Source organism: Metarhizium robertsii (assembly GCF_000187425.2).
Source record: "Metarhizium robertsii ARSEF 23 chromosome Unknown MAA_Scf_2, whole genome shotgun sequence".
Lineage (NCBI taxonomy): Eukaryota > Fungi > Ascomycota > Sordariomycetes > Hypocreales > Clavicipitaceae > Metarhizium > Metarhizium robertsii.
Window position 1 is genome coordinate 5,485,711 of NW_011942160.1, and position 21,731 is coordinate 5,507,441.

At 50.9% G+C, this 21,731-nt stretch overlaps 7 protein-coding genes across 7 annotated transcripts; 3 read left to right on the forward strand and 4 right to left on the reverse strand.

Moving 5' to 3' along the window:
• Nucleotides 1-318: 318 nt before the first annotated feature.
• MAA_09207 (nf-x1 finger and helicase domain containing protein) lies at nt 319-6,358 on the reverse strand (the record flags this gene model as incomplete). The annotated part of the gene is made up of 3 exons (XM_007827205.2): nt 319-1,461; nt 1,982-6,284; nt 6,348-6,358. 3 exons carry the CDS (start codon nt 6,356-6,358, stop codon nt 319-321), a joined length of 5,457 nt encoding a protein of 1,818 aa, XP_007825396.2.
• Nucleotides 6,359-8,428: 2,070 nt separating this feature from the next.
• Nucleotides 8,429-11,041, forward strand: MAA_09206 (glycoside hydrolase family 55; the record flags this gene model as incomplete). Its single annotated transcript, XM_007827204.1, has 6 exons — nt 8,429-8,689; nt 8,751-8,889; nt 8,971-9,063; nt 9,117-9,283; nt 9,343-10,804; nt 10,869-11,041. The coding sequence occupies 6 exons, from the start codon at nt 8,429-8,431 to the stop codon at nt 11,039-11,041; spliced, it is 2,295 nt and encodes a 764-aa protein (XP_007825395.1).
• Nucleotides 11,042-11,603: 562 nt separating this feature from the next.
• MAA_09205 (uncharacterized protein) lies at nt 11,604-12,638 on the reverse strand (the record flags this gene model as incomplete). The annotated part of the gene is made up of 1 exon (XM_007827203.1): nt 11,604-12,638. One exon carries the CDS (start codon nt 12,636-12,638, stop codon nt 11,604-11,606), a length of 1,035 nt encoding a protein of 344 aa, XP_007825394.1.
• Nucleotides 12,639-14,106: 1,468 nt separating this feature from the next.
• On the reverse strand, nt 14,107-14,835 carry MAA_09204 (Concanavalin A-like lectin/glucanase; the record flags this gene model as incomplete). The annotated part of the gene is made up of 1 exon (XM_007827202.1): nt 14,107-14,835. The coding sequence occupies one exon, from the start codon at nt 14,833-14,835 to the stop codon at nt 14,107-14,109; it is 729 nt and encodes a 242-aa protein (XP_007825393.1).
• A 2,811-nt stretch (nt 14,836-17,646) lies between these two features.
• Nucleotides 17,647-17,951, forward strand: MAA_09203 (uncharacterized protein; the record flags this gene model as incomplete). Its single annotated transcript, XM_007827201.1, has 2 exons — nt 17,647-17,759; nt 17,816-17,951. 2 exons carry the CDS (start codon nt 17,647-17,649, stop codon nt 17,949-17,951), a joined length of 249 nt encoding a protein of 82 aa, XP_007825392.1.
• Nucleotides 17,952-18,609: 658 nt separating this feature from the next.
• Nucleotides 18,610-19,713, reverse strand: MAA_09202 (uncharacterized protein; the record flags this gene model as incomplete). Its single annotated transcript, XM_007827200.1, has 1 exon — nt 18,610-19,713. The coding sequence occupies one exon, from the start codon at nt 19,711-19,713 to the stop codon at nt 18,610-18,612; it is 1,104 nt and encodes a 367-aa protein (XP_007825391.1).
• A 685-nt stretch (nt 19,714-20,398) lies between these two features.
• MAA_09201 (1-aminocyclopropane-1-carboxylate deaminase) lies at nt 20,399-21,552 on the forward strand (the record flags this gene model as incomplete). Its single annotated transcript, XM_007827199.1, has 2 exons — nt 20,399-20,627; nt 20,693-21,552. The coding sequence occupies 2 exons, from the start codon at nt 20,399-20,401 to the stop codon at nt 21,550-21,552; spliced, it is 1,089 nt and encodes a 362-aa protein (XP_007825390.1).
• Nucleotides 21,553-21,731: the final 179 nt, after the last annotated feature.

Here is a 21,731-nt window from a genome sequence, read left to right on the forward strand (position 1 = left end):
TTGAGGAAGTACTTGCAATGAGACGGTATTTGGTCCTTGTTGCTTCACGTGTCGTGTCGTGTCGTGTGGCCGGTGATTTGTCCTGCGGGCTTCGGAACAAGGTGGTTGCAATGGCGATTTGTGCATTTACAGATTCTACAGTACACTGCATACGTATTTCGGCAATACCTACATGAGACAAGTTCCTTTTTGCATAACCAACGCCAACAGTCGAGTGAGCCCTCGCAGCTTTCCTCTCCGACATCAACCACCATCTCAAGCCTGCAACCTCGCCGGGCACCACCACATTCCAAAACACACAAAGCTACCAACTGCAATCTACAGCACTATCCTCCCCATTCCACGCGTGATCTGATTGAGCTCAGTGGCCTCGCCCACTCCATGCACCAGCGTGTGGTTCCGACCGCCGATTCGAGCACCGCACTCGGAGCATCGCGCTTCTTCCATGGGCCTCCCGCATTCTCCAATCGTAAACGGATGGCCGTTCTCACAATAATACCATCGCCCCCCGGTTCCTATATCCCCAGCCATGGCCTCGACAATATTACGCATCTCCTCTTTGCTAAGTGTTTGGTACGACCCATCGAGAGAGCTCTCGACAGCGTCAATCTCGCCTGCGAATATCATTGTAGACGGGTACATCTGAGCCATCTCCCTGGCTCTCTCTAGGAGCGCAAACCCATACGCCTGTACGGTATCCTTGTCGGGCGCAGCGCCGCCTTTGAATCCCGGCGGCACCGAGCAAGCATCGACCTTGCATGACAGCGCGCAAAGCTGGGCCTCGAATATGAGCGCCTGGACCTCTTCTTTGGGGTGCACCGATTCGTTCGCGAGCTGGATTACCTCCTCGCAATCCCGAAACTGCTGCGTAAAGTTGATGACAAATTTCACGGGCAGCCGAGCCCTGCCGTCGCACCGGGCGAAGAAATCGTTCAAGATTGTCATCTCGCACTTGAGGAGCAGCGTGCGAGCGAGAATGTAGCCCTTCATTTGAATGACGGTTTCGTCGAACCTGAATTCCTTGTTTGTTTTGTGCTGGCGGTTGGCGTGGCGGACCAGGTCGGCGACTCGTTGGAAGGGCTGCTCATCTACCTTGACATCGTTGGCGAAAAGGCGAATATCCACCCATGTTGCGAGCAAGTCGCCGTACCGCTCGCTCAGGACGTGTTCTTCCAGACAATCCAGATACAAAAATCGTAAAGCTGACGACTTGGAGCGTTGGAGCTCCGCGCGGGCTGTGGCGGCCCCCAAGACCTCAGCGTCGCCAAGGGCTTCTTGCTCCTCCAAGTACCTCGAGGAAAGTAGCCCGTATTGCTTGTGCGACCAGGAAATAAACTTCTTTGTGGCCTCGTCGAGAATCGCGCGGCGGACGATTCGGCCGTATCTTGCAATGTTTCGGAGCGACCCTCTGCACGTTGCGCAAACACGCACCCCGGAGCCGTCCATCGAGAATGGTTCAGACTTTTTTAAGATATTAGCCGGCATGCTATTTTCATCCGTGTCATAATGCGACACCATATCCATTTGACCATCCATGGAGGCCACAGTCAGGAAATGGCCGCAGTCGGGGAAAATGCATGGATCTTGGTCGAGGTCAATGTCTTGGTATTCCTTCATCTCGAGAAAGTCCACGCAGACAGACTTGATGTCTTCAGGGGCACAAGATTGACAAAACTTGATGTCTGGACACTGTTCGCCGCAGAGCGATGGGCCTAATGGGAGATTCTCTATTAGCATGGAACGTGACAATACAAGGCCTGATCCACAGACTGTTATACAACACCATCAGGGAGCTCAACTTACATCGATGTCCGCATCCAAGCATCTTTTTACATCGTCTTGAACATGGCACCCAATCACAGGGTACAGCGCATGGCATGGAGCACTCGGCGTGTGGACAGAAAGACTGGCATTTTCCTTCTGCGCATGGCACGCAGGGCTCATGGCACAATCGGCTGCATTGCGAATGGCCGCAACGCACCTCGCAGGGCTCCTCGCAGGGAGGGCATTGTTGCCCTTCATGGCACTTCTGACCGCAGTTATGTCGACATGTCGAGAAGCCCCGGCCGCATATCTGCTTACAGGGCTTGTGCATGGTGCGAATGACAATTTTGTTTGTTCGAACGTTGCAGTCGAAGCAAGGTTGTTTGCAATCATGTCCACATGGAAGATGCCCGCCACAAGAAGCATCGCAAACGTAATTCTCTCGGTTCACGTCTTGCCAACACGCAACCACCACTTCATGCTCACACCCAGGGACGGTTTTGGTAACCCGCACTTCACACTTGATCGTCGTAGGGTCCTGCACCTTCCAACATCGCGCGTCCTTGACTTCATGCCCACATGGTAGGTTGATATTGACGTCTTTCACGAGAAACGAGCACATTTGGGGGCAGAGGTCGCCGCACCGCTGAGGACATTGGTGGTCGCAACCCTTCATTGAGCGCGGACATGGCTCCCGACACTTGACAGCATTGTGAAGGATTTCGGAATGGCACCGCCCCAGGCAGGGATGGCCGCATTTAAGTCTCATTCGACAAGCAAGATTGCATCCGCTCTCTGGCGCATACAGAAGGAAGTCATCTGGCTGGCTTACCAGGATCGGTCTATCTGGATGGCGCGGACACTGAAGTGGGATGCTTGTGCCAATGTTTCCTTGTGCGTCCATAATTTGGATCACGTCATTCCACATGGGCACATTTCTGTACGTGTTTGAGTTGCCGATGATGTACATTCCATGTTTTGCGCGAGACAAGAGCACGTTGATTCTGTTGGGTGTGCTGAGAAACCCACATCTGTTTTGAGTGTTGCTCCTGACGAGCGAAATGACAATGACTTCGGCTTCCTCTCCCTGGAAGTTGTCAACAGTGGCGATTCTGATGGTTTTGAGGAGAGAGCTTTTGCTCGCATTTTGTGGACTCGACGTTGAAGAAAGGTCCCCGTCAATCTCCAAGGCCGCCAGCTCATCCCGGTCCCTTTCATTGAGAGAAATCTCAAATATCGAAGCCATACGATGACGAAGCCTGTGAAGCTGGCCGAGGTAAGGAGTCAACACCGCTATCTGCCCCTGCTGGTACTCGCCCTGTCGGACAAGATGAGATACAAGCGCCGTTGTCATCTCCACTTCAAAGTCGTTGGAGTGAGATGTATTCAAGGGATCTTGCGCTGAGGCCCCGGCTTCGAGTTGTTCATGATGCATCCAGAATAGCCTTTTCTTCACGCCAACCACCTGGGGATACATGTGGACGCCCTCGGAGTCGTTGAGATCCGGATACAGCGTCGGCCTGATGAGCGCCGAGATCGATGGGTGCATCCGGCGCTGTGTCTCCAAAGAGCTGAATGGGAAACGAGGATCCGTAGCATGCGGCGGTATGACTAGTCTCTCAAATAGTGACATGTCCAAAGAGTACTGGACACCGCACGGATTAGTGCTTTGCAGCTCATAGTTGTTGATTTGAGGCCGAAGCTGCAGATGGTCACCAATCAGGATTGCATGCTCCAAGGACGGAAGCAGGGCTGTCAATATGTGAGCTTCCAGTACTTCGCCTGCTTCTTCGCAAAGCATAACTTTGCTGCTTAAACTGCGGAGGAGCTTTATATTCTTGGCTAGGCCTGTCGTTGTAAGGCCTATGACGTTGGCCTGCCCAAGGCAGCGAAGGCTCACCTCGTTGCTGACCTTGGACCGCTCCTGGATGTGTCCCGAGTACTCCTCATGGAGCTCAGAAATCAAAAGTGTGATGGGATCTCTGATTCTTTTCATCCAGTATTCAAACAACACCACCCTCTCAGGCTGATTCATCTCCCACAAATCCGACTGCTCCAGGGTGGAAATGTCTCTCGGCACAGCGTCGATATCGTCTCCTGTATACAACCATCTTTCAAATCTCTGTTCCGGCTTGTGACGCGTGACTTTGATCCATCCATCTTCCTCTGACGGGAAGATACTTTCATATTGATGGGGATAGTTCTCCAGGAGAAATGCTTTGAGGGTGCCCCAGGTTTCGCAGTCCGCCAATTCTTGAAGAGCACAACCAACTGCTTGAATAACTTGCTTTATACCGCCCTCGGCTTGACCTAGCTTTGCGGCTTCTGCTTTTGTTTTTTCAAACCTCTTGACGACGTTCTGCAGGTTGAGATTTGTCATTCTATCCGACTTTGACTGGGAACCCATTCGTATTACGCCTTCTACCCCGGCATCCAAAAGATGCTCAAGCAGTTGATCCAAAGCATGGTTTGTGTAGCACACACATAAAATCGGTCCTAGCTTGGCCCGTTTCTTGTTCCCCAGCAGCACCTGGATGATCTTCTCTCCGGTGTAGCTCTTGCCAGTCCCAGGTGGACCCTGAATGAGAGAAATTTCTCTAGACAAGGTGTTCAAAAGCGCAGCTGATTGTGTTACATCAAGAGTTGAAACCGCCGCTAGTTCACTCGGATCTGGCAAGTTTGTAGGAGACACGAAAAGGCCATCCTGGAGACAGCTGAGATCATAATAGAACCCGGGCTCCCTGGCATAGCCAGGTGGCTCAACGACCACTTCAGCCCCAGCATCTGAAGCAGGAGCAAATATTCGACTGAAAGGTATATCTTGATGTTCATACATCTGTTGAAGGGCTGCGAGTGTATGCCTAAATGAGTCGAGGAGAACACCGGGAAACTCAACAAGGTAGCGGTGTTGGTGTTGGTCGCTAACATCATACCACTGAAGCAATTCCTTTACATCTTCGACTTCATCTTCGACAAGTTGCAGAGTAACAAATAAATATTCTGGGTCGTCTGATAGGGTGTAAACTTGCTGTTCGTCTCCTCCATCAGTGCTTGCCATTTTGTCTTTTGGTCGCTGAAAGCGTGGTTCACTCTGGCTTCTCAATGTCGACTGAGAAACAACAAAGAATTGGACTAGACCGGAGGCAGAAATCACACAGACAAGTGCACCAGCCTGGAGCCTACGGCTGCGTTGCCACCACTCTTCTCGTTGTTTCTTGGCGAGTTTGGCGACAGCCATCAACTGGCTACAACGAACCTGCAGTTCGAGACCACCATTCCGGCGAAAATCGACCTTCATCGGGACGGGGTTCTCGTATGTATATGTTCTCAGAGTGTTCTTGATCGCGGTCTGCGCCTCCTGGGGCCTTCTCAAGTGTTCAAGTACATCTCTCACTGTATCTCTGAGCTGGCCGACTGTATCCTCGCGCAGGAGGCGGAATTCTCTGTCGAGACGGCCGCGAATACCTCCAACGTGCCACTGAGAGCTGTCGCTGGTGGGGAGATATTCTGCTCGAGGCGACATGATTTCTTCGCAGGTTGGAAGAATGCTGATTTTCGACATGTCTGCAAAATCGTTGTCGTGTCTTGGCCCTTCTGCCGACAAGGTCCCTGGAAGGTCTCTGCGCAAGACGAATTCCTCTCTCACAACTGGGTCCCTTGTTGGACCAGACATTTCGGGAATGTCGTCGCCGACTTGCAGCCGTCGCCTGATATAATCGATGTACTTCACAGACTGTAGAGTGGCAAAGGTTTCCTGCTCATCCGAGATTGTGGCAACGATTTCTGCAAACTGGGTGGCTAGTGTAGCGAAGTTCTGGTTGACGATGTTGATAGTATTGCAATCGAGAACTTTGGACAAGACTGCGAGTGAAAGTTCTACCGCCGACATCTTGGATATGATATCGGTTGCGTCGGGCCACTTTGTCACGAGCAGCACCAGGTATCCAAAGAGTCTGTTCATGCGAGACCCTCCAACTCCAAGAATAAAGTTGAAAATCGTCATAACCTCTTGCTCCAGAACGGACGAGTGGATAACTCGGGGGTGAGTGATCAACTGGAACAGTGGCTTCACTTCTGTGTTCCAGAATGTCATGCTGGGGTCCATCTGAAGAGCCACAGCAAGATGACGTTCGACAACGTCCTTTACAAATGGAAGACCTTGATCGTTTGCGAGGCGTTTAATAACCTCTTGCGATGAACCGACGTCCCCTTCCATGAGCTCCAGGCCGAGTTTAAAGAATCGGCTCACGACTGCCGGCGGCGGGCGTGAGGCTGTAACTCCATTGCCGAGTAGACGCTTCCACTCGCGCAGTTTGCCGTCGATTCTCTGTGTAGAGACTCCAAGTCCATTATTGTCAAAGAAGCCTGTAAGTTCAGTTGGAGGCTCCTTGGCCAACTTCGCGGAGGTAGCTGGATGCTGATAGCGGCATCGTTTGCCAAATTTGCAAGTACCAGTTCGCTCAAACTCCCAGCATGTGCCAGGGTGGTTATTTTCGTCTGCGGCCCTTTGAAAGGATTGACTACAAGAATCCAGATGTTAGTATGGGTTGTGACAGCCGCTCAATATTCGGTCAACCAAATACCGTTTGTCCATGTCGATCTACAGCTAGATAGGTGCTGGTAGACTTTCAGCACGAGAGACGCTCAGCTTGTAGTGATTTAGTTGGTTTTGCATGGAAACGAAAGTTTGGTACGAAAGCTAGGTGGAAATTTTCAGAAGAAGAAAAAGAGTAGAGAAAGGTGATTTTCTTGTGTGTTGAGGAGAAAAGCAGTCAGCAAAAACTTGCAATTTGATGGGAACTGTGCTGGAGCTGCTAGACACGTGAGGTAGCCCATTCACACTCCCTCAGATTCATCCGTTTGCAAGTGCCCACGCCATCGTCTGTAAATCCAAAGTGAGTTGAAAGTGAAGTTATACCATGGCTACCACCAGCGGGGTTTTCCTAGCTGGTGGCAGCTGGTGGCAACTGCCAACGTTTTGCTTCCCATACTTATAGGCTTATGTCTTGCTGTAATATTCGAATGTCAGTCCAGGATTTGGTCACCGTTTGGTAGTGGCCAATAAGCTGGAGTTGCGAACTTGTGAAGCTATTTTCGCGAACAGTCTCGAGTTGTGCATGGCGGTTGGACCAAAACAATGCAATGTAGCCCATGCTAGGTCCGATGGCAACATGGCCCTTTGTCATAGGTATAAATAAAGCTGTTGAATCCAGACCTCTTGAGCTGCTGCTACTACTGCTGAATTTGACGTTGCTGCTGCTGATGATAATGATGATGAATTTCCTGGCACTGGGAGCCTCCATGCCTATTTACAGTGGCCTTGTCAGGGGCCGGCCGCGATGATCCACCCAGGTCGCGAAATTCTCAAGCCAGCCAATCTCTTTGAAGCTCGAGCACCTTGTGGGGGCCCCGCTGCCCCACACACAGCGAGGAACATGGCCGGTACGTGTTCTTTAAGAGAAAAATTTTACTAGTAAACACCATATAAAGTCATTTATTAGGGGAACTAAGGTTTATAGGCACATAAAAAACGTCACCAACACTAAGATAGTCAACACCAAAGGCCATAAGCTGGCGGGCCCTAATTGAGGCTTTCATCAGGCAGATAAAATTGGTGTGATAAGTAGCTCTTTGTACTTAACAGGGTTACCAGTACACCTATTATCACCTAATTTCTTAGTAAATAGAAGTACCCTTTAACCGAAGCTGTCTAATTGGCCTTTGACCCCTGGGCTTGGCACTCCACAAGGTGCTCGAGCTTCAAAGAGATAATAACAATTTAAAGGCCCTCTGAGCCAATTGGAAGTCAAGTTGCAACTACACAAGGCTGGTGGACTAATAAATTAAATGGGGCAAGATGGCACCTCGAACGAAAAGTGGTCGCCCGCGAGTAAGAAACTCACTGTAACCCCACTCAAGGAATATTATTCCCGGTTTATTGCCGACATGGCGGAAGAGCATTAGCATAGGGCGACGCACCAGCGCCTCACTGACCAGAAACTAGTTTCCCGCCATGCAAGTACTATAAATATCAAGTGTATCAGAGATTTTTTTTGGTGAAAATGAAGGGTGCGGCCATATTGAAAGCTGGGGTTAGTACAAATACAGGAAGAATATGTGTAGTCTCCTCGTGTCGGCCCGAAAACTCGACCGAATAAAGTCCCGTAGAAGCCAGTGCGGCGTCAATACTAAAATTTGCATCATTACGTAGGAGCTGAATCGTCATCTGGGGGTAATGCTGGCATAAATCTTCTGGGCCGGGAACAAGCTCCTTTCGGACACAGACTCTCATTCGATTGCTTTCAAGTACCTAGGTGAGCACTGTGAAAAGAAAGATTACACATAAATGCGTCGCAAAATTTTGTAAATATCAGGAATTTACGCCTCTATGACTTGAACCAATACTACCGTCGGCATAACGCTAAGCCAAGACAGAACAGCGCCGTGATGTGGCGATTCGAACCAGACATCGGCTCTTTACCAGAATCTTAGTTGATATTAGTCTTTTTGTATCTGGCTTCTTCCTCACACGAAGAGCGCACAATGAAGAATTTGAGACAACTAGCAGCTCAAATCGCAAATCGCTTTTTTCATCTCTCGTCAAAAGAAGCCCCCCCTTCTACAATCATTCTAAACATGACTGACCCCCAACTCACTCTTCACGATGGGGGCCTATCCAGGTGGTTTGATATACCTGAACGCAACGTTGCCTTCTCGTTCCGCTCACTGGTACTCTGTCATGGCCCATGGGGGTCCTTCGAGCGGGTTTGCGCCATATGTAGACCACCCGGAAGAATACCAAGTCTTTCTATCCGCAAAAGCAAATAAATCAGAAACCATCCAAGGGGCCATCGATTATGCCACCGGGTTGAACTACAATGCAGCCCAAGAACGTCATGGCTACTGGGTGTCGTCTATGCCACGGGTACGTGATAACCAGGGACCAGTTTGTGGAAGTGCTCGAGCGCTGATGTTTGATATTGCAGGTGGTCTATGTTCCTCCTGGGATCTACACGTTTGAAAATCCCCTGGTCATGAACACGGATACCATTCTCATGGGCGATGCCCGTCATCCTCCCGTCATCCGCGCGGCTCCCAACTTTGCACATGATGTGCTTCTTAACGGTGACTAAAACACCCCTTTTTTTCGATCATGACACTCCTACGAGGGCAATAGGTAGCTAACCAAACGTGGTTGTTGTACAGGCATGGCTCCCAGTTACATGCCCAACGCAGGCGAATTAGCGAATACAGTGGCCTTGAAGAATATCATTCTCGATACAACGGCCGTAAATAGATGTGAGAGAATACACCCTACCAAAGACAAACACAACTGCTGACATGGGGCGAAGCCAAGGAACTCACCGCGCTCTACTGGGGAGTCGCTCAAGGGTCTCATCTTCAGAACGTCCAAATCGTAATGCCACAGTCGACCGACCGCAAAGACGGCCACACTGGCATCAGACTTGGTGTAGGCTCCATTCTCAGCCTGGGCGACGTCCGAATCGAAAATGGCCTGGTCAGTTGATTCCATGTGCCCATAGAAACCAACCTTGCTGACATGTGTGGTCCGTATAGACCGGAATCTGGCACGACGGCCACCAGAGTGCGCTTTTCAAAAATATCAGTTTCTACCGCAACACGGTCGGTTTGCGCGTCTCCAACGGCAGCGCTGTCACCCTGCTTGCTCCCACTTTTGAAAACGTCGACGTCTGTGTCAACCACACCAGTGGCAGCGCCTTTGTTGGCATCGTCGACGGCACGTCCATCAACTCGGGCCTCACATTCCTCTCGGGGCGAACAAAAAACGACATGACCCGGCCTTCCCTTCTCATCGACAACCTGGAGAAAAGACGCGACCCGGAATACGAGCCCGAAAACACGGTACAGGTCAAGGGCCGTACTGTCCTTGGTCCCGTTGACCATGTCCACAGCTTCTCCTATGGAAATAAGGTAGGTCGCAACCACATCTACGGCGTGACAACTGACAACAGCATCACACGGTCACGAATAGCTGCTCCCGGCGGCAGAATCCCTATACACCCGCCTCCGAATTACGCACTCAGCGCTTGGTCGGATTTTATAAACGTCAAAGACTCGAAGCAGAATGGTGGGCATACCGTCCGGGGAGATGGCATGACGGATGACGTTCGGGCCCTTACCAAGGTCCTCCAGCACGCGGTCAAAGAGCACAAGATTGTATACTTCCCCTTTGGCGACTACCGTATTTCCTCGACGCTTGTCATACCAATTGGATCCCGTATACACGGCGAGGCATGGCCGTCCATATCCGGGGCAGGCCCGCGTTTCTCGAATGCGGAAAACCCCAAGCCCGTCGTGCAAGTCGGCAACGTGGGCGACGTGGGCACGATCCATATCCAGGACATGCGCTTCACCGTTGCCGACGTCTCTCCAGGCGCCATCATCCTCCAGTTCCACGCGCACGGCAAGAAGCCAGGCGACGTCGCGATATGGAACTCCATCGTCAACGTCGGGGGACTCCGGGGCGCCCCGGACATGGTGCGGCGTTGCGCCGACGACTCCCACCCGTGCCAGGCCGCCTACCTGGGCATGCACTTCGCCAGAGGATCCTCCGTCTACGCCGAAAACGTGTGGAACTGGGTATCCAGCCGCAACGCCGAGGACTTCTTCGCCGGCGTCGACATTGCCGCAAAGGGCGGCGTCCTGGTCGAGTCCACCAACGGCACCTGGCTGCACGGCCTGGGCTCCGAGCACTGGTGGCAGTATCAGCTCAACCTCCGATCGGCCTCCAACGTCGTCCTGTCCATGCCCAGGACTGAGGCTAATCCCGAGCAGGGCGGCACGGCAAAGCCGATGCTTCCTTGGCCGGGGACGTCCGACCCCGGGGGCTGGGGAGACCCCGATTACTCGCGGTGCCGTGTCTCCGACCCGGGTTGCCGCACGGGCGTGGGCAACTACATTAACGGAGGGTCGGACATTTACTACTACGGTGCTGCGTCGTGGGTGTCCCGGGACGGGCCTGAACATCCGCGCTGCTACGCGGGCTACCACTGCCAAGGTATGTTGTGTTTCCCGTTAAGGTCCCGCGGATATCGGAACGCTGCTAACATGGCCCTGCGCAGAACACATGCACTATATTGCCAAAACGCCCGAGAATCTTCAGGCGTACGGCTTGTGCTCCAACGACACTATGTATGCTCTTCGCCTTGGTGACGGTACTCGCGTTGTAGAGCACGGCACATTTTATGGACCTGGTTGGCCTAAGGGCTCTGTTGTTGGCCGCTATACAACTTAAATAAGAGGATGGTTACGTATTAGGAGCTTGGCTTTAGAAAATCCTTTGGAGATGGTATTCATCTCGGTGCTGCGTCTTTGTCGCCGGTTTAACCACACCTTTTTTTACACATCTCTTTTCGTCGTCCTCCTATTTAATAGAGAATACAATACAAGTTAGACTTTATCTAATAATAGTAGAGACAAGCATGCCAGCTCTACGAGCTCTATATGCTACTTAATTGCTTGGGGAAGCACTAGTATAAAGTGATACTAGTAGTTATACAACAACACACCTTCAAGATTCGATCAGGGTACTTATTATTCTTTAATAATCTGGAGTGGACCCTGCATACAAGGTAACGCGCCTTTGAGTAATCCCCAGAACGAAATATATTCTACCAGACATAACCTGCGTATATACCAAACATCCTTTTGTCCGCGCCCATTTCGAAATATGCCTTTGAAATACTAATTGAAAGGAAGTGTCGCCCTCTTTTGAGCAAATACGGCCCCAGGCCCTCCGTATCCCAACTCTTCTTTCTAACTCTACCCTGCCAGGCCAAATGTTAAAACCACCATGGCTAGAAATGCGCCCCAGCCGTCCACTTCCCTTTCGTTTCCTCAATCCTCTCCAACGCACCCTCGACCAAAGCACACAAACTCTCCACATCTTCTCCATCACGACGATAAGCCCGGGCCGCCTCCATCCCAACTCGTCGATACTCGGCGGCAAAGATATCCCACAGTTCTCGTCCCTGATCCAAGGCGCTGCCCGGCTGAGGAAAGTACGGATCGTTGCGCCAAAACGCCCGAGCAATCGACTCCAGACCAGAGTCATTCGCCTCAATCGGCCTGGAGCAGTCAAAGTCAAGCATCCAGACGGCATGCTCCTCAAGGGGCATGTCTGCATCTCCCTCCCCGCCTCTGCGGGCACCCAGCACAAATTCGACATCGTTCCCACTCGTCCTGACTTGCCAGTGCAGCGTCGCGAGTGCCTCTGCCATGGCCCTGGCGTACTGCTTGCAAGGGAGCCCGAGGTCTTGGGCCTGGTCGGCGTGAAGGGGGTAATTGCGGAGGCTGAAGAACTGCGGCCGGGGGCGATGCTGCTCCTTGCGCGCGTATACATGTCTTCGTCGTCCGAGATACAGGCGAACCAGGCAATGCTCGCCCTCTCCGTCCCGTGCCTCTATCGATCTTCGGAGCGCCTCGCGGTGCGACGCTGGGCAGTACTTGTTGATGAGGAGCAGCTGCGCCTGTCTCGATACCGGGTTGATTTTCTCGGCAATCATGGCTCTGCATGCTTTCAGTCCAGAGGGCAGGAGTGGCAGGAGCTGCTGCCATCTTTTGTCGTCGCTCTTCACGAGACCAAAGCATTGGGGGATGGAGGTCAACTGTAGGGTGCTTGCTGCGCGGAATGCTTGCGACTGAACGAGGGTCTCGTTCTTGATGTCCCTGCCTGGACTTGCGTCTTCGCGTTTGATAATCATGGCGACGTCGACGTCGACGTCGGCATTGTTGTGGGCATTGCGCTTCAATGTACCCCAAACCGAACCGCAGTTGCCAAAGCCGATTTGTCGTAAAGGACCAGAAGCAGTAAGAGACAGGTCAGATTCCATGGCGGGGTAATAGTAATGTAATGCGTGATGATGAATATATTAATAGTACAGGGTGTGCTTGGTGAACAATAGGACAATCAGTTGCGTTGACAACGAAGATGCAAACAGAAGACGACCGGTCTATTTGTACTAGGGCTGGTGGTGGGGGTCAAATCCATCAAGCTTCGGCATAACCTCTTAGCCACGAGTTCGTCTAAACCTTGATGCCCTAGATACTACACTCTAATGTAGCAGGGGACTTTGACAACGGTGTTACACGGAAAAGGCCCAACAGATCGTGAAGCCAAACAAAGGGGCTTCGCCGATACAGGACTTGTTAGTTACACAGCTAGAACACATGCCCGGGTAAGGACCTTAGGCCTAGGCATTCCTTTTATGTATATTAATTGTTGGTTGATTCGCTCTGTAGTCAAATGAAATTACACGCATGATACAGGTATCGTGCAAGCGTAAAATCCAAAACAGTATTGGGCTGTACCAGGCCAAGGACAGTTGGAGACTAGAAAAGTAGACCGTCTCAGCGCAATTGGTGCCGCGCCGCGGCACCTTTTATGTATATAAGGTAGTTACCCTTCTCTTTCTTCCTTGTAGGAACTTAGGACCTTTGACATCCTACGAGATTATTATTGAATTGAGCCCTATTGCTCCAAGCCTTCATAATTGAACCCTTGTCACAAACGGTTTGGTCAAGTAGTGCTTGATTTGCTCGTAATAGGCTTGACTGATTTAGCATCTATTCTCCAGTCTCTGGTAACTGCAGAGCATTAACAAATATAGCAAGTGTAAATGTATGTTCTATTGTATTTTATATTATCAATTGATGTTATACTATCTGCGGCATGTTAGGGTCCTCTAGCCTGGACGGCTCAAGTACAATGTTACTAGTGGCCTTGCATGGCCATCTAGCTCTCTTTTATATTTTTCATAACTTGATATAGTATAGTAAAACGATTTAAAAAAATAATACATTGAATGCTCTGATTACCTGCGTCGCCCCGCCTGGCGTTGGTACCGCTAAAGCTAGATGCTGACATGTAATTGCAAATCAACGAATAAATTCAACTAGTAAACTTTCTCTTATTGGTGCTTGGCCTTCCTTTTCTTAACAGGGTTAAATATATTTCAGGCATAAGAGCAAGGCTAGTCAAGTCCCCTCCTTACTAAACGACCCCTGTCTGCTCTCGCAAATCCTTCTATAGATGAACAATATTTTGGTAACAGTTACTTTTCTTGGAGTGCGAGATTCTTGGAGAAGACAAACTCAGTACACGTGCAAGAACTTGCTCAGAAGTTTCCTGTCGGTGTTTCCCAGGAGACAAAAACGCCAGTTAAACTTTGCGTGAAATTCAAACCTCGGGCACAAAGAATACCATAATTCTAGAGCTCGCTGCAAGTACATCCAGAAACATGTCGTCATGTTTTCAAAAACGCTGCCTGTACCTTCTCCCACTTTTCCAACGTTGCAGTCTTAGTTGGGACCAATATACGTGACGCTGACGGTTCCATCCGAGTCAACACTACTGCTAGTAAGAGTCTGGCCGTTGATGTTAATATTAACAATACCAGAACCAGCAGCCGTGACTTGCTTGCCGGGACTCTTAGCAACAGTGTCGAAAATCTTAATCGTGCCCCAGTTCTCCAGGGCGACCGGCTGACCGCCGTACTGCCAGTCCTCGAGGATCCATTCAGCATCCGTCTCGCAGAGCGGGTAAGCACTCTCGCTTGTAAACGTATGCGAGACGGCGTGTCCGCTGCTCAGGTTCTCAACGGTTGTGGTGCCCGAGGTGGTGGACGTGGCGTGCACGGTAAAGCGCAGGGTATCATTAGGTGAGAAGGCAAGGCTGGTCTCGTAGCTTTGCATGGGGTGCTTCCACCATTCTGTCCATAGCCAGAATGAGCCGTCTCCGTAGGCTACGAGGCCGGTCTGCAAGATGGCGCTCGTGCAGTCGTCGCCGTCGATTCCCACCCACATGTTTGCCGAGTGCTGGTTGTCTCCTCCGCCGAAGCTGGGGACGACTACGCTGCCTTGAACATAGTTCCAGCCGGTGCCCGGAGGACCTTCTTGCACCGCGCCTCCCCAATAAAAGTCCGCTCGCTTGTTGTGGATGGACGTCTTGCCACTTGGGCCGGTAGTGGCGGCCGGTGCGGCAAAGACGCCCGTCACGGCGGCGAGTGTAAGAGCGAGAGCCTGACGCATGTTGAAAATCTTGAACGAGTTGATGATTTTACAAGGGACTGGCATATGGCAGGGTCGACAGGAAGTAATCGTAGGCTGGCTAGCGATTGTATCCAGACTCGTTGTGACGGGCAATTGCCTTTCACTTTATACCTGAACCTCATCATGACAGGCAGCGTACGCCTTGATAAAGCAAATCAAGGCACTTGCCTAAATGGAAATAGCCTTCCGTGATCGGCAAACCGTTAGCGCACCGCGATTCTTATGATTGACTAGATGTAGAAGGACCCGAACTAGCCTCCCGGAAATTAAACCCTAAGACCGACATGGAAGTTGTCGTCAAAGAAGGCAACAGCATTTCTAATGTTCTATAGTCGTGTAATTACGTACGAGAATGACAATGTAATACATAACAAAGTGCTCGAGTCGTTGGGGAGCTGATGTCCGTGGTCTTTGTTGCGCTCTTATTTTTGCTTTTCGGCTTCATAGAACATGCGTCATAATTAAGCTACAGACAACACTACAGAGAAGACGCATGTAGACAATACGCATATATATTTCACTTGTGACTTTGCCGTGCCGACTCTGCTACTTGGGCTTCAATGCGCCGTGCAATAAGCTTCTCATGCCCGCAGATCTGTCTGTTGCGAAATTGTTGAAATCAGCAATACCTTGTATCTAGTATTACCCATCTTAGAGTCTCCAAAAGTGGGATTTCATCACCACGACATGTGGTGTCTTGCGTGGACGCAGTCACGCAGTGGGAATACGAAAAAGGAAGGCCAGCGTTCCCATGGCGCAAAACAAACTTGGGACGGAAACGTGTATTTCCCTAGAATGTTCTTTGGTGTCTCGGGTATATCGGCATTGTTAGCTCCATACTGTTCCGGCCCCGGAGGCACTACTCGGGTCTCGCAGTGCCGATGGTATCAACTATACGAGGCGAACAATTTTAGATGGCCCGACCTTCCCAATTGCGTAACGCCTCTTTTAGGAAAGTTACAAGTCGGAATGGTAATTCTGCCACTATTCTCTTCTAAACATGAGATGGATAAAGGGAGCAGCCAACAGGCAAGTTTTCGCCCGTCATCGGCCCATGTTGGTGTTTTTGTCGCCCTTTTAGATGTCCCTGTCGGAGGTGCACCGGCGAGCTGCCTTCATCTGTTCAGAATTCAGATTCCCAGACATTTGTCTGACGTGGGGCTGACATCGCGTGGCATCTCGATCAGATCGAGCAAATTACATCGAGGCTTTATGTGGGCTGGCCTCGACTTGCCGTCTAGCTGAAACCGTCGAGTCGTGACGAGACACGATGCGGTTTGCATCACAAAGCTTGCACCAGCCGCAAGGCAACGGATGTTGAGGTAAAAATAGCACAAGGGCCCTGGCGATCCTGGCGGTTTCCAAACCAAACCTGCAAGTTTGGACCGCTGCCTGCTTATCTACCTGCGAATTCAAAGTGGCCAGAAAGAAGAGAGCAGAAACGGTCAATGTGAGCATGTCAACTTGTATACAAAGCAGTCTGGTGGTCAGCCTTTCGGCCTCAACTACGCCTCGAGCCCTTGTCCAATTATCGCCAAGTATCGCCAAGGCTCGGTCCGTGCCGCAGTGCTATTGACGCGACTTCTATGTAGCACCAGACGTCAACTGTTTTTCGATTCAGGCTCCCTATGATGGCCGACTGATTACAGAGACGGGCATAGGCGATCCAACTTGCCAGATAACTCCTGTCTAGTAGGTAGGTCTGTAAAGTGGCTTGAATAATGTCCAAATCTCATTACTCTCTTTTATGTGCGAGTTCCCTTTTGTAACTCCTCGCAGCTGACTGTGCCCCCGTAGCAAGTTGGCCATCAAGAGCCCCATTGAAACATGCATGATTACATATATATATCTAGGTACCGCAGTCCGTCCGCTGGTTTCACATACTTCATCTCTGACAGGGGACTTGTATATGAAGTGCCTTGTCCCTGCAACCCCCAGTTTCCAAATCATCTATCCCGGGATAACACCCCTGACTCCGGACTAACCTCAGTGCTATGAATTATTCTTCATGCGTGACCTGACAGGGTAGCTGGTAGCAGGGGGTAATACACTAATTATAGCTTATATATTTTAAGAAATTAGGCATTAAAGAAGGTTTGATACTAAGCTTTTTTAATTAATTATGAACCCCCCCTGCTAGGTCATGTATGTAGAATAATTCAAGGGTCAAGGTTGGACTGTATAAAAACATCAATTGAAACTACGGCGTGCGGGGTAGCGGGCGTCACAGAGTCAATTAGCCTATATTGTTGGCAAATAGGGATGGTCGATTGGTGAAACGAGGGCGTTTTGTCTCGGTGCTGCGGCCTTGTTGTAGCCATGGAGTTATTTTTAACCTCTTTCATGCGCCTATCTTCAAGCCAGAGCAAACGCTACAAGACCGAAATCATGACTCGTCCGTTGAACCAATAAGATGCATTAAAAGTATACTCGACTGCCAGCTCATCGCGCCGTACATGTAGATCCGTATCAAGTTGGCGGTGTGTCACAAACCCTGCCTTGGTCATACATGACATCTTCCATCCATGACACAATGCGTTCGGCAATGATAAGCGGTTCAGCCCAGAACGGAGGACATTGGAATATCCACACGAGTTTCATTTTAGAAACTCACGTACCGTAAATCATCGCGGCAAAGTCCTTTTTGCAGAAGCTGGTGTTTTTATAAAATGCTCAAGATATCCCAGAGATCGTGACTCCTTTCAACACACTCAACATTCCAACTTATCAAGGCTACTTTGACCTACACTGCCGGTATAACCAACACTACATTTGTCTTTCAGTATCAAAATGAAGCTCACTGCTCTTCTCGTCATCGCATCCGCCATCAGCGTTCACTGCCAAGCCAGCACCTCTACAAGCCGCTCCTCAACTATCACTGCGCCACCTACTGCGCGTCCAACGTGAGTAAAGATGGCGATGCTATACAAAAATCAAGACTGAAACTAACCCGACGCAGAACCAGTGTCGGGACGATCTCGCGACCAACAACAACCACTAGACGTACAAACACTACGGTGGTCGCTGCCGGACCGAACCCCGTTGCCCCTGGAATCGGCCTGGCTGCTCTCATGGCTCTTGGTGCCTTGGTGTAACTGCCTTTTGTAGCGAGCGCAGCAGATGGTATTCTTATAGCGCGTGGGTGAATCAGAGGTATTGGGAATGAAGCGAGCCTCCAGATGGAACAAATAGTCGCCGTGAGAGGCAAAACCACTCTACTCTTGGTTCAATACATGAGGAATCTTGCAATTTGCCCATGGAACACCGAGCGAGCAAAGGAGGCGAGCAATCTGGAGGCTCACCTTGAGCTTATAACTGTATAGTAGGGCCTCTACTAGCTCTTGCGTTGGAATATCGCCAGCGTTTTGAATACTTCTCTGCGTCTCATGCCCACATTCACCGTGTAAGGACCTCGGCATCTTCTTTTTTGTGTGGGTTCCCTCTTTGTCTCGTAAGCTAACAGGTTGTTTTATTTCACTTATACGGGCAGCATGGACGATGATTCCAATGCGGTCGAAGCAATTGCAGATATTTTAGTCAACCAGAAGCCACCACAATAGGAGATAGTTGTAACACTGTGTTGCCGAAGACGTAGTTGAAAAGAAGTTGTTCACGTATAGAATTCTGAGAATCTATTTCTAGTCTAGTACATTACCGTTGCTATTATAATGTGATTAATACACTAGGCATATAACAGCCTCAGCGTGGTGGATAAAGCCTTCACGTTTTCCTTTGAATTTATATTCTGCCATATTATGCTTTGCAATCACCATTTTCGTCCAGAAAGAATATATTCTTCCTTCTAGCCCCCTCCTCTTTTGTAATCAACTCCGTATTCCAGTTCATATGCGCGGCTATCCGATCTTTTCCCTCTCCGCGAAGCTGCTTTAGACTCTCGGCATACGTGTTTTCGCGAAACATGAATAGTTGGCCATTGACGACTTGGGTTTGGTCAAGTAACCTCACGTTTAATCTCCTCTTGCCGCTGCTTTTGGGTATCATGTCTTGGGTGATGCCGCTCGGAAACGGCCCAACAAGCCCTGCTCGCCCATCGTTCAGCAGCACATCCATGCCGCGCTGGTCATCCTGGAATACGCGGCTCCGATACATTCCCACCCGCCACCAGGGGGCTTCAAACACATCAAGCATCTCTGACCACAACGAAATAGTCTCGTTGTTGCTCTTCATCCAGAATAAACCGTTGCAAATTGGCGGCACAAGCGAGCCTCTGCGATACTCGTCTTGGAAAGCATCATGGCTGGTGTAGAATTCTCGCGCATCGGTGCTGTAGACCATGTCGACGGCTGCTCTGTCGCTGTCGTTCTGTGGCATGATGACCAGGGGCGATTGCCAAAACACAAGATCGGCATCAATCATGAGAACATCATAGCCTGTGGATAGAAAATCGACAAAGAACTGCGGGCGTTGGCGCATCATTCGATGGTAGGCCGGAGTGTTGCCGTGGACATTGAGATTGCCGCTTTCGGCCCAAAGAGATGCATCTCGATAGGTAGCAAACCCCCTGCGGTCCAGTGTGGTCTGCGCACCCTCATCCAGGGCCCAGAACACGATGGATTTTGGGTCCAAGGAGGTCGCGGAAAGAGAGCAGAGCAGGTTTTCCATCAAGTGGAGCATGCCCGTGTTCACCGGGACAATGACGACCGTGTTGTTGATTGCATGCGACGCGAAGGTTTGCAGGTCGCTCTCTGGAACACCATGGCTTCGCTGGATGGATGTCGACGATTCGGCAATGGGAGCCCAATAGAAGTAGACGACGAATAACAGGAACGCTACAGCAGCGATTTTGATGCGAGGCTTTCGCGCCATGAGCGAGACGGGGGACCGTCCACGAGCCATGGCCGGCACTTGGTGCAAGAGTGAGAATGGCTGCGTGTCTTGGTGTCGGAAATCGCTGAAGGAAGAAAATGGCGCCGCTTCAAGTCGGCACAGCCCCCTTGGTTCTGCCTGCTCTCAGGGGCATCATGGCATATGGCTCCAAGGCTCGAGCAGCCGCGTGGCGAAGAGATGCGGATTCAAGTCTGAGAAGGGGTGTCAATTCATGCTAGCACAGAAATTATCGGATGCTATTTGATCTCTTTTAATCAAAGGAACCGCAAACGGGAGGCCACGGGAACTGGTGCGCGTACATGATTCGACGACATCCCTTGTCAAGTCCGAGTAAGACTCGCACGTGAGTGGGCTCTGTGTGGCGCCCCAAGTACCTGAGAAACGAAGCGGAGCCGAGTTGCCTGGGGACAAACATCGACTTGACATCACCAGCCAAAATGCTTGGCGATGATGGTGGATGTCATTTGCCTCGGACCGCGTACGTACTGCGGTGACGACAATCAGCAAAGAGCCAAGGACTCGTCGAGGCAGTCGTTTGGCGAGCGTTGAATGACTAAGCGTCAGCCTGCTGTTATTGGTACATTGATGCTAGCTGACATGGAGATGAATCAACCTCTAAGTACCATTGACCCGACCAGCTACATCTAGTTCAATCCGCCAATCCATCTCCGCCCAACTTCGCCGCCGGCAAAACATGACGGCCATCGAGACTGCGAACATGGCCGCGCTGCCCAAAGACTTCGCAGCCATTCCGCGGCTGGCACTAACTTTCTCGACACCTCTGTTGATCGAGCCTCTAGATCGCCTGAAATCACACCTTGGCCAGGGCGGCGAACCTTCGGCACGCGTGTTTGCATGTCGCGAGGATATGAACAGCGGCCTAGGAGGCGGCGGTGGCAATAAGCTGCGCAAGCTGGAGTATGGTAAGCCAAACCAAGCTGCGTGTCCGAGTCGTGCTTCTCCCACGAGCTGACAAACTTTGCGCCAGTATTGGCCGACGCAGTAGCGCAAACTCCCCGGCCAGAATATCTCGTCACCGAAGGTGGGATCCAAAGCAACCATGTTCGCCAGGTTGCAGCAGCAGCGGCGAAATTGGGCTTTAAATCCGTCTTGGTCATCAACGATCTTGTCCCTGAGAGAAGCCATGCTTCGGATCCCCATCTTAGTAGAAGCTACAACGAGCATGGAAATGTGCATTTAACGGAGCTCATGTCTGCAGCGCGTGAAGAACACCCCGGGGTAACGGCCAAGGAGCTCCTAGATACGAAACGGGGATATTGGATCCCGTCTGGCGCGTCAACACATCCACTGGGGGGCCTGGGCTACGCCAAATGGGCATTTGATCTCGTGGCGAGGGAACGAGAAATGGGTCTGTTCTTTGACTCGATTGTTCTCTCAGTCATGTCTGGAAGTACGCTTGGCGGCATGGCCGCTGGCTTTGCGCTGGTAGACGAGCTTCAAAAACGAGCCGGCGGGATGCCACGCCAACGGCGGTTGATAGGCGTGGCGGCAGGCCCAAAGCCCAGGGAAGACTTCATACAACTTGTTTCGGGGATTGCAGAAACCACTGGTCGGAGGATTGGGCTCGAAAAACATAGCCTCACAGGTAACGCTTTCGAAATCGATTTGCGATGGCATGGAGATGCCTATGGCAGGCTAGACGACACGACTAGGAGGTATATCAAGCTAGCGGCGAGCACTGAAGGACTAGTAGTTGATCCCGTCTACTCCGGAAAGGCTTTAACCGGCGCTTGCAGAATGGTAGAAGCAGGTGAGCTCCGGGGTAATGTTTTGTTCGTGCATACTGGGGGAGTGTTGAGTCTAAGCGCATATCCTGACATGAGATGATTGCGCATTGAATTTGCTCCATGTGGATGATTCACCATGCAAGAGACGTGAGTCTTGAACTTTTTGGCCCATGTCGGTTCTTTCCTTCCAACTTTTCTCATGGCTGTGTGCAACTTTGCAACCATGTTTGATATTTTCTCGTAATCTCTGGGCCAACTATGCAGCCACATAGCAACGAT